A 12375-nucleotide genomic window follows, 5' to 3' on the forward strand; every position below is an offset into this window, starting at 1 on the left:
TGTTTTAAATGTCCATTCTTAGTAAAATGAAAAATTGGCAACCCAATTTTGGTTTTCCAGCTTTCTTTTGAAATTTTATTGGCCTGTGAAATTCAGAGATCCATGAGCCACTGTTATAAAAAGTCTAGCATATTAATTGTAAGATTTGTAAATGTTCCACCACAGATCAAAGTTTCTTAGTTTGATTTGAACAGATTCCACACAGTGATTAATAGCAAAATGCTACATGCTGACAGCCTGCTTTTGTTTTACTTTATATTTTGGAGTTTGGCTTTAACCTTAGGATACTTCTGAAAGAAATTGGTTCTTTTATAGAAGGACTGATTAAAACTGCTTGGTTTAGTGCTTAAAATCAGTGAAATTGGTTATGGTGGGGTGCTCGAATTGGGAGATGTTATTTTCTTTGCTCTTAGCTGTTTTTCAATTTCTGTTTTGCAAACTTCTGTAATATGGAAATATTTAGTGCAATGCTTATTTTAAGTTAATATGAAATTTAGGCAGCTAAAAATTTAATTTACTTTGAAAATAGGAAATATTTTTCCTTGAGTTAATATTGAGATTATTTCATATGTTTTTGGTAATTGTTCTTAAATTTAAGTTTTAAAAATAAACCACATTTTTGATTGCTGAATCAGAGTTATTTTGCACTTTGGCAATTTACAGATGGGCTGTCAATTTTAAACTTGTTTGTGAGTATAGTCCTAAACATATATATATAGAAGGATTTCCAAATCAGCAGATGATTTAATCTCAGTGAATTTTGGAGAAATTAGAAGGAAAAAAGGAAGCTCATCAACTTGGCAAAAATTAAAAATTATGAGAATTATCAAATATTGGTAAGGATGTAGGGAAATAGTAAATTAATTTACCATTTTAACCATTACTGATGTTGGAGAAATAATTTAAACCAAAACTTCCTGCCATCTCATAAAGCCTCTCTTCAAAGGAAAAGGAGAAAGAAAACAATTTTATATTTGAATAAGCATTAATCTAGAATGTGTGCACATCATAGGAAATCTGCTAAAAGATTGCAAAGACCTAGAGAGAGCTCACTATTTTATGTAGTTAAGTAGGTACAACTGATTACATACATGCTTTCAAGATATACTACTGTAAGAAAACTTGATAGCAACGTGTATCACACATAGTTCATCCTAAATTCACTTGGTAATTGGGGTGACCATATTGTCTTTAGCTAATTGGCTTTATCCATAGGAAAAATCGACTTATTATCTTTATGACAGGAGGTAATTTTGTAATTAGCTAGGTGACTGGCTCAAGTTAGTCTCCTATCCTCCCACAAAAACTGGCAGAAAGGGACACTGTCTTCCTTAATGATCACATTTCAAAGAGATGGCTACCACGTCCTTGAGAAAGACAGTTCTGGATTGCTGGTTAGAAGCTTATTTAGCTTTTACAAACATACACATTTCAGAGGGGCAGAGAAAGAATTTACAAGTTTTCTAACGAAAATGCTCTATGAGAAGTTTGTGGTGAGTGTCTCCTTATTTTTAACTTGAAGAATTAAACCTCTTTATTTGCCCTGACACTAATGGGTAAATTAATCGTACTGCTTTAGTGGGCAGTTGAGCAATGTATTAGTAGAGCTAAAGATGTGCATGCCCTATGATCCAGTCCTTTTACTTCTAGATAAATCCCAGAGAAACTCTTAACACACATTCGTAAGAGGCTTATAGTTAACAGTGAAACAATGGAAACAACTAAAATGTCAGTGAACAGGACGATGGATAGATAGATGAATTGGGGTGTATTCGTACATTACAATACTATACAGTATTGAAAATGAATGAATTAGAACTACATATATCAACATGAATAATTTTTAAAAATAATGTTAAGTGACTGGAACAAGTTTCAGAAGGACGTACACAGCATATTTGTATAACATTTAAAACCATGGAGAACAAAATAATATACATATTATTTATGGATACATGTATTAGTAAAAGTATAATAATGTAGTGATGAACACCAAAATCAGAGAGTGGTTACCTCTAAGGAGGGAGATGTATAAATGGGATCGGTAATGGATTCAACTGTGTTTTTAATGTCTTATTTCTTACTAAAGGAAGATCTTAATAAGATAGAACATTAAGATTTAATTTATTTGGGGAGTGGGTCCATGGGTATTTGTTATTACTATTATCTAGATTCTTTTGTAATTTTTAAATATGTTATGATTAAAAGTTTAAAAAGAGAGCCAGAGGAAAAGGGGGCCAGAGAAATTGGGTGGTAGTTAGGGGGGAAATCAGTCTGCTAATATCGCATATTTGCAGGCTAATGATAATGATCTAGTAAAAAGGGACAAGTTCGGGGAGGAGACTGGGACCGTTGTAAGAGCAGAGTCCTTGAGTAAGAGAACAGTATCCAGTGCAGAAGTAAATTGTTTGGCTTTTGATAGGGGCAAGGACAGTTTGTTGAAACAGGAGGGAAAGTGGAATAAATGGTGGGAAGAGGAAGTAGTTCTCTTCTGAACTTAGGGTGAGTAATGTTCAGGTTTGCTTGGGACTGAGGTTTCCTAGGTTGCAGGACTTTCATCGCTAAAACTGGGAAAGTCCTGGACAAATCAGGATGGTTGGCCACCCTACAACTGTTTGTCTTTCCTTGACAAAATGAAAAGTGTGACCATCTGCTGGGAATGAGAAGGGGAAGGGGTCCAAGGTTTAAGCTAAAAGGAGAAGTTATATGAGGTAAGTATCTTGAAGATGGGAGAACAAACTCAGTAGGTTAATGTGGTGTGAATTTTGAGCTTTGTTAATGGTCTGCTGAAATTTATAGGTATAATTTCATAGTTCATATGGTTGTGTTTCTTTTCAGTCCTACTCATGTGTTCAGGTGGTGGAGGTACTGTGTTAAGTGGAAAGTTGGTTTTAACTATGTTTTGATTATGATGGAGGAAGAGATGAGCAAATGAGTGAGTCCATAGGTAAGGGGAAGATAGGTCTCAGGTTGGGTAAGAAGTGAAGAAGAGAGGGTGCTGGATAGTGGGAAATGGGGTGGTAGTTGGGAGGAATCAATCTGCGAGTGTTGCATGTTTGTACTTAATGATCTAGTTAGTGCAGGAGACTGGGGCAGATATAAGAGCGCAGAGTCCTTGAACCAACATAATTCAAAGAGTGAACTGGAAAGATAGGAAGTGAAGAGAGTGGGATGCTTGAAACTGAGATTTTTGAGGTAATGTAATTACTGGTTATTGATCTGATTGTGGGAGGAGGGGGCTGGAGTGGATGGAAGAAAAGATCATCGGGTGTGGGAGTGATCAACCCATGGGTGTGATTTTAGTGATTATAGCAGACTTTGGTGCTCTAAGAAATAGTCACTCAATTATTATCTTTTCATGTGCTAACAGTTTTCTGTTTCTTGTTTTGCTTAAACACCACCTCAAATTGTAGATCGTATTGTTGTGCTTGTTCTGGAAGGAAGACGGTAGTAAGTAAATAAGAAAATAAAGGCAAATTTTGTTTAGTCAGAACTTGGCCTTAGCATATGGCTTGCTTGAGACTTTGTATGTAGTTGATTAAGTTTCAAACTTTAACATCCATAGTGATGATCCCACTGCCCATTAAGCTATTTTAGTCCCAAATAGGTTCAATGAGGGCTTTGTGTCATGTATGGTTATCTATAGTATGTTGTTTTGCTGACTCCGGTTTCCTTCTTTCTCTTTTTATAGGGCCGCAGCTGAATGCACAGCTAGAAGGTTGGCTTTCACAAGTACAGTCTACAAAAAGACCTGCTAGAGCCATTATTGCACCGTAGGTATTAAGGGTCTTTACCTAGAATCTTTCATATGTTAATTATTAATGAAGAATGAATGTCTACAGGTTAAACTAAAAATCAAAAACCAAATGCTATATTGAGCTGACGAAATTGTATTCAGTAATTTTCAGGATTCCTGTGACTTGCACTTTAACTCCAGGATAAAAGAAATTGGCTACTGTATTTTCTCAGATGCAGTAATTTCAAAATTTATTTTTGGTAATAAAACTGACTTTTAAAGCAGAAGGTTGTTTACATTAAGTAAACTTGGTGAGTTCAGTAATAACTGGAATAAGTGAATAAATTCTATTTTAAATATTAAAAAGGTCTACTTTAATCCAGATAATTTGTAACTTATAATGAAAAAGATGTATTAAGCATAATACAGTGAAGTATGGAATAGCAACCAGAGTTTTGGGGGAGGAGGAGATCTTTAAAAAATATTTCAGTGATTATTATTCTTTAAAATTTTTCAATTGCAGTTAACATTCAATATTGTTTCATATTAGTTTTGAGTGCACAGCCTAGTGGTTAGACATTTGTATAATTTACAAAGTGATCCCCCCCGATAAGTCTAGTACCCACTTGGCACCATATGTAGTTATTACCATATCATTGACTATATTCTCTATGCTGTACTTTGCATCCTGTGACTATTTTGTAACTACCCATTTGTACTTCTTAACCCCTTCACCTTAGGAATAGACTTTTTTTTTGTAATGAAGAAAAATCTGTGACTATTTTGTCTTTGAATGTTAGAGGACTTTTTAGAACTACAAGTTAGTAATATACTTTTAATGATGTTTGTGTATGATAAGAATTCAGTTAATTTTGATTTGGTTTCCAGTGCTGATCCTCAAAACACATTATTTTATGCACACGTTAGCATTTTTCTTCGAAGAGTAAAGGTTGGAGTTTGTGCTGTTTCTCTCACAGTAGCATCTTTTATGTGACTTCTATTGAGTTAAGGTTGGTACCCTGATAATTAATAGTGAAAATAATAATAGCAACCACTTATTAAACAATATGAGAATTAAATGAGTAAATACACATTAAGAGCCTACATTAATGTTTGGCACATAATAAGTATTCCTTAAATGTTAGGTGTTTTATGTGCCAAACATTTTGTTAACTACTCCATTTGTATGATCTAACAATGTCATTTAATAGATACAGGAGGCTGTCGGTATATACCACGTACAAGCTCTGTGACATACAAATTATTTAATCTCTTGTGCCTTTGTCTCATTGGTATATTTGCAATAATAATAGTACCTACCTTCATATAGTTTTTTTGACGAGTAAATGAGCTAATCTTTATAAAACTTTTTATTTTTTAGCACGATGACTTGCAGTTTATTTAGTCACTCAGCAAATGTGTACCAGGCTAAATGCCAGGTGCTCTTCTTTGTGCTGTGTTTTAAATAAATCAAATTACTGCTCTCATAGTGCTTGCGTTTTAGTACTTGGGGAAGACAGACAAACAATTAAATAATTCTGTGTCAGGTGCTGATGGGTGCTAGAAGAAAAGTAAAGCGGATTGAGAGTGACACAATAGTTAGAGAGTTGCTAGGATAGTAAGAACAGGTCTCCCTGACAAGGTAACATCTGAGCCTAAATGATGTGAGAGAAGTTAGGCAGATACCCAGGGAAAGGGGCTTTTAAGCTGAGGAACAGCAAGTGCAAAGGCTCTGGGGCAGAATATGCTTAATGTGTTTGAGAAAAGAGCAAGGAGACCAGTGTAGCTGGAGTGGCATGTGTGAAGGAAAAAATAGTGAATGAGATAGGCAGCAGGGGCTTTGGAGAGGTGGTGTAGGCTGTCTGAAAAACTTTGTTTTTTATTCTAAGTGAAATGGCAAGTCATGAGAAATTTTGAGCGGAAAAGTAACATGACCTGACTTAGGTTTGAAAAGGCTTACTCTTGCCTACAATATGGATGTTCTGTTTTGTGGGTACGGAGTCCGGTTTAGGAGGCTTATTATAGAGAAGAGATGGCCATGGTGGCTTTGACTGGGGGGCTACTGATGGAGATGATGAGAAGCAGCGTGTTCTGGATGCATTTCGAAGGGAAGGACCAATAAAACAGGAGAAGAGTTAAGGGTAACTCTTAAGTCTTAGCCTGTGAAACTGAAAGGATGGAATTGCTTTTAATACTGGTAAGGGGCAAACGGGTAGAGGTGGGGAGTAGAAGTGTTTATGTAGAAACTAGGATTTGACTTAGACCATGTTAATGCTGAGATGCCTATTAGATATCCAAGTGGAGATTTCAAATCGGCAGCTAGTTACATGAATCTTGTAGTATAGGGAGGAAGGGTCAGGTTGTGTTGGTGGATATATCACACTTAAAGTCTAAACGGGCTATAGATGCCTAGGGAGTAAAATAAAGGTAGAGAAGAGGTTCAGGGACTAAGCCATTAGGCAAGCCAGCTTTATTTAGAGGTTAGGATGAAGATGACCTTTTGTAAAGAAGATACTGAAGGAGGACCAGTGAGCAAGGAGGAAAACTAAGAGAGGGTGGTGTCCCTGGGAGACAAAAAGATGAAAAACAGGTCAGGGAAGAGAAAATGATCGGCTGTGTCAAATTCTGCTGATTGGTCATATAAGGACTGAGAATTGATAATTGGATTTTGCAATGGGGAGATTGCTGATTACCTGATTGCTGATGAGAACAATTTCTTTGGAGTGGTGGGTATGAAAGCACAATTGGTGTGGTTTAAGAAAGAATCTGAAAGGGAAATGGGGATAGTGAGTATAGATAGTGAGTATTTGATGAATTTTGCTGTAAATGAAGGAAATATAGCAGTGGGAACATGGTGTCAGGAGAGAATTTTTATTCAAACTGGGAGGTGTTAAAGTACTCTAATGTTGAGGAACTGTTCCAGTAGGAAAAGAAAATTTTATGCAGAGATAAGAGGGGAAGTTTACACAAGTGAGGTATGTCGTTGATTGGGTGAGAAACAATAGATCACTTTATAGTAACTCATGAGATAGGTTGTATCGTCTTTCCCATTACTTTGCTGGTATTTGACTATTATGGTATGCTACCTTCCTAGTTAAAACTTGTTCTAAATGTGGGAGCTGAGCTGAATCAACACATAATTAAGTTGAAGTTAGTTATTCATGAAAAAGTAGCTAGACTTGTTTCCTTCTTGTACTAAGTTTAAAATTGAAATCATTGGCAATGGTCTGGGAAATGAAATGTTTGAGCTCAAGTTAGAAATATATTGATTTGTAAAAGATTTCCAAGTTACCTTAAGTTTTAAAATGGATATTTGAAAATAGTTTTGGCTTAGGTGTGCATTTTCTGCTATATAGTGACTTTGTAGTTACGTTTATGCATATATAGGCAATTTCCATTTTGTTAACATATGGAAACTTTAAGTATAGTCATTTATCTTGTTATGTGGTTTCCAAAAGTAATTATTTTCCTTTCCTGAGTTAGTTTTTTAGTTTTTTTTTTTTTAAGTAGGAAAGCAACAACAAATATTTTTATTGCTACAGAGGCACAAAAGGGTCTTTGTAAGAATATGCTTATATAGGAATTAGAAAACTAAAATTTTAAGATTTCTAATTTTCAAATAAAGTCTATCAAAAACATACTTTAAATTTTTTAAATTCTAGCTCTCTGGGACCAGCTTTTCATAGATTTTGCCTTGATAGACATAATTCATATAAGGGATGCCTTACACAAACAAACTCAGAAGCTAGATACACACTTGTGAAAGTACTTAAACAGGTTACTCATTTTTATATTGATGTAGATTACATAGAATGATGTCATCAAAGAATAAATAATGACCCATAAACCAACTGTTGATCAATCTTAATGAATTCTAACCTATGTGATACATAGGCAAGCACATTTGGAAGATTCAAAAGAATTTAATTTGATTAAAAAATATCCTTTGTTTGAATTTAGAGCTGCCTTACTTATCTTGAGGCACAGGAGACAGTATGTGGCCCAGGGATATATATTGAAATGATCTCATGAAGTAGGAGTTCCAAAGCCTTCCTACCATGACTGCCAGACACCTTGCTGCCAAAATTGTTGTTTGTATTGCAGTATGCAGGAATATCTCAGCAACCCTTAGAATGGAGCTGTACAGGTATGCATCACTTAACAAACCTCTTGTTGAATATAAAAATATAATCAGATAATTGGGGAAGGGGCTTATTTACATAATAAAATTATTTTTTACTATAAAGCAGATACTATGAATATTGAAGCCCCTGTCATACATATTTAAAATAGAGGTTGATTGTTAGTAATTAACCTAGTAAGAGTAGTATGGGATAAAGGGTACTTTTACTTTTCATTTTGTACCCTTCTTTATTGTTTGACTTTTTTACTGTGTGCATGTATTACTTTTAATATTAAAACTAATTTAACTAAAAGCTAAGAAACTTTTATACAGAACGTGTGTGTGTGTGTGTGTGTGTGTGTGTAGTGAAGCATACCTGTAGAGCTCTCTCAGTGTATATCACGAGACAATGAATCCTCATAAATTACATAGTTCTTAAGTCACTGGAGATGGACAACTTATTTATTTCTCATCCTTGTTTATGTCAGCAGTAGGTTACTCATGGCAATATCTTAAATCCTATATATCCTAGCGGTAAATAAATGTAGGTATGCAACAATGTGGTTGGTTTATTCTTGTCTGACTTGAATGACTTTAATAACGTTCCTTAGCTCACAGTGTTGTTAACTTAATATTTGTGAGATTCCGTTTTGTAAAAATAAACTATTCTGAATAATGACTATCTAACCTGGATATTAAAAAAAATATAATCATCTGCTAATATTTTTTTGAAGCCGGAATTTTTTGAGGGCCATTGAGCAGTGCCTATGGAAGAAAAGAATAAAAAGCAATGTGCAGCAAAATAAAACAGAGGCAATGTGGAGGCCGCTGTTTCTACAAACTGTTTAGGGCCAGTTGTTTGTCATTCAGGTTGACGCCCACATGTTCACAGGTGTTTTTAAATTTAGTTTCTAGTTTTCTGGATGAGACCTTAGCTTAAGTAGATCTCAACAGACTTTTCTTATGCTGGAGATCTTATTTCTTCTGGTCCAATCTTCTCATTTCATCTAGTCTAATCTTTTAATTTTGTATTTTTGCTGGTATTAAGTAGAACTAGGGGTGTGAGAACCTAACTTTGTTGAACCCAAGTAAGCATTCTTTTATTATTTTCTATATCCCCTTTGATGAAAAGATTCTTATAGAATGTGTGGTAGACTCTTGGCAGTCACAGTTTAAACTATTCACCTATAACCTTGAAGGTCTCAGAATAAAGGAGTGAAAGTCCATGTCATGTAGTAATTGGTAATTTTCCTGACTTAGGAATTTAAATCACACCACACTGCACGGTTCCCGTATGGGAGGGAAACTGCCACTTAACCAGTAAATAATCACGGACAATGGCCTTGCATCCTCTTGTGATTAAAGCTCTGTGGGGGGCACAGAGATTCTGGAGGGCTAGGAGCTGTACTGATGGAAAGAGTCTGTGTGTAGGAGTAAAGGGAGAAGCAAAAGTACTTCCTGTTAAAAGAAAGTTTTTAGAGGCATAATTTAGCCTAATGACAAATTATACGTACTAAAGTTTAATTTTGTATTTGCTTCCATGAGAAGTTACGTTGGGAACCAGAGTGACCTGGAAGACCTAGCAGGGATGACTTTGTGTTAAGGATTGTAATAGCTTTTAAAAAACTGACTGGGACATACTTTTACAATGCATATTCAAATATCTGTAGAGCTCAAATTTTCATGGGTCTCCTGGCCATTAGCACAAAAGAAAAAAACTTTAGATGTTCCCTTGGTGAAGCTTCCTTTATTAGGAGTGATGCCCTAATGAAATCTTGTTTCCACATACGTGTAGAATCATAGGTTTTATTAGCAAGAGAAGGGTGTAGGAACTGAGGATCAGTGGTGAGATTTGATGATTATTACTTGGGCTTTCTTCATTACCATATATCTGGGCCAGGAAAAGGGAAGAATTAGAAATTCTTTTTGAAAATGATCTTGGTCCTTTTCATGAATTAGAGTTCCTCATGATGGTGGTTAAGAGGGATGGTGTATACTTGATGATTCTTTTTTAATTCTTTGCAGTGTGTTCTCTCTAAATTAAGACTCATCCTCTCTTTTTGCAACTATTTTGTCTTTATTTCAAGCAGACTTTTAAGTCTTCAACTTCAAAAAGACTGAAACCATGAAATCTTGAGTTCTATTATTAGGTTGGTACAAAAGTAATTGTGGTTTTTGCAATTGTTTTTAACCTTTTAAACAGCAATTACTTTTGCACCAACCTAATATAAAACATATTTATCTCAATCATTTTCTCAAAACTGTCTTCCTTTCCTGTAGTCTTATAGGATATATGATTCTGTGAGTATTCTTCCAGGTTCTAGGCTTGTTGCTTTTCCTACTCTGTGGAATTCTTCTTTCTTCCTTCAAATATGTTAAGGTCCCTTTGGTGGTTAAGAATGGGTTCTGGTGCTCTGCTGCCTGACTCTTAAGTCCTGGGGTCGCTACTTCTATGTGACCTTGAGCAAGTTTCTTAACCTTTCTGCTTTAGTTTCTTCACCTACAAAATGAGGAAATAATAATTCCTATCTCATAGAGTTGGTGTGAAGATTAAGTGAGTAAATGCTTTGAGTTACATAGAGGAGTGCCTGACACATGGTAAGCACTCGGTAAAAGTGAATTATTAACATTATCACAGCTCACTTCTCCTCATCCTCTTATGCCTACTTGGTCAATAAGATGTATCAGTTTTTCTTTTTAGACCTTAGAACATTCATTTTTCATTTCCCACTGCTACTGACACCATTCTCGACCATGACGTTACTACCTCATGCCCCAATTTCCAAGAGAGCTTCTGTAACACCTCCTATTGCTAGTGTGTCCATTCTGCTCACATTCTTCAGTACTAGACTAGTGCCAGTTCTAGATTGCCACTCCCTTGCTCAAGAGGGTACGACAGGTTTTCAGTAACTTGTGTTATCAAGCCCAGACTCCTGTCTGACTCTCTTGTTCCACTCAGGCCAGCCTCATATTTTCTCGTCTACGTCATACACTTGGACATTTGTTTATGTTCTTTCTTCAGCCTTTATGCCCTTCCTTCGTGCCCTTGCCGTGCTACTCTTACTATTTCTATCCTTCCCATACTTCAAGAATCCAACGCCTTTAAGAGACCTTTTTAACTTTTAAGAACTGAGCTTGGGTAGGAACAGGATTGGTAAAACTAGGAGAGACTCAGACTAGAAAGACAGTTTGATTTAAAGATACGGACTGGGGTTCAAGAACTTTAAATTCAAGAATGGGATATAGGAACTAAAGTCTGAAAACCGAGTCTAAGATGGAAGAACCAGTTTAAGGTATCAGGATGGGAAGGGGAGGGATGGAAAATGATGACAACGGAGAGCAAAGCAGTATTGAAAATCTGAGATGTCAGAGACAGAGAAGGGCATCCAGATAAATCAGATGGTTTTTAAGGTCCATGTGACCAGGCAAGACGACATATTCCTGAATTGATGAGGGGCAGTCAGTGATGTTAAGGTCAGGAGCAGGTGTTAGGAGTCTGAGGCAGTCAGTACTTGGGGTCTTGGGCGCTAGAAGATTGGGGACATAACCAGATAAAATAGAGCCCCTGGTTAGGCTAGAGTATCAAGATCAGTACAGGATGACAGCAGAACTCCATGTGCTGAGTCGTAGAACAACTTACATTTCCTTCTGGTTAAGATTCGAAGTGTGTAATGAGAACATTTCTATATGGGGCAACTTGATAGGCTCCCTTGGATAAGAGTGACTCCACTTAATCCAACCAATAAAGCCCTCTGTGATTTCAGTGTGCTTAGTGTATATCCCACATTACTTAACTCCTGATTCAGCACCCTACTCTCTCTTGTGTTGCTGCGGTTGACTTAGGTGAATCTCTTTTTCTCCCTTCATATCTTAAGCTAGTTCAGCTGAGGACCGTTTTAAAAACAGAGCTTTATTGTGGTATGATTAACATACAGCTGCATACATGTGAAGTGTACCATTTGATAAGTTTGAAATATGTACACACCCGTGAAACCATTCCCATAATTAAGATAATGATCATATTCATCATCCTCAAAAATTTCCTTGTGCCCTTTTGTAATTTTCCTTCCACACCCACTGATATACTTTCTGTCACTATAGATTAGTTTTTATTTTCTAGAATTATTTAAATGGAATCATACAGTATGGACTTTTTTTTTTTGGGGGGGGGTTCTGGATTTTGCCCTCAGCATATTTCTTTATTGATTTTTACTTTTTTTTTTTTTTAGCATTATTAATTTGAGTGTGTCAATAGTTCATTTCTTTCTATTGATGATGAATATTCCATTGTGTGGATGGACCACAATTTGTTTTTCCATTCACCTTTTGAGAGTCATTTAGTTTCCAGTTTGGACTATTACAGATAAATTGAACATTCTACAGAGGGATTGAACATTTGTGTACAAATCTTTGTGTGGACATAATGCTTTCTTTTTTTTTCTTTTTTTTCCTTCTGTTTTTAGGTGTGGAATAGCTTGGGTCACATGACAACAGTATGTTTAACTTTTTAAGAAAT

At 35.8% G+C, this 12375-nt stretch overlaps 1 protein-coding gene across 2 annotated transcripts in view; it reads left to right on the top strand.

The window, feature by feature from the left end:
* Positions 1 to 12375, top strand: part of MEMO1 (mediator of cell motility 1) — a 94125-nt gene that overhangs the window by 34884 nt on the left and 46866 nt on the right. Inside the window, exons 1-2 of one of the 2 annotated variants that reach the window (XM_033125196.1) lie at positions 3692 to 3773; positions 7697 to 7883. In XM_033125196.1, coding sequence (XP_032981087.1) covers positions 7795 to 7883 — 89 coding nt within the window. In that variant the 5' untranslated portion in view covers positions 3692 to 3773; positions 7697 to 7794. Of the gene's footprint in view, positions 1 to 3691; positions 3774 to 7696; positions 7884 to 12375 lie in introns of those variants that run through there. The other variant, XM_033125195.1, reaches the window with a different exon arrangement.

The sequence above is a fragment of the Rhinolophus ferrumequinum genome, chromosome 13, assembly GCF_004115265.2.
Source record: "Rhinolophus ferrumequinum isolate MPI-CBG mRhiFer1 chromosome 13, mRhiFer1_v1.p, whole genome shotgun sequence".
Classification (NCBI taxonomy): Eukaryota; Metazoa; Chordata; class Mammalia; order Chiroptera; family Rhinolophidae; genus Rhinolophus; species Rhinolophus ferrumequinum.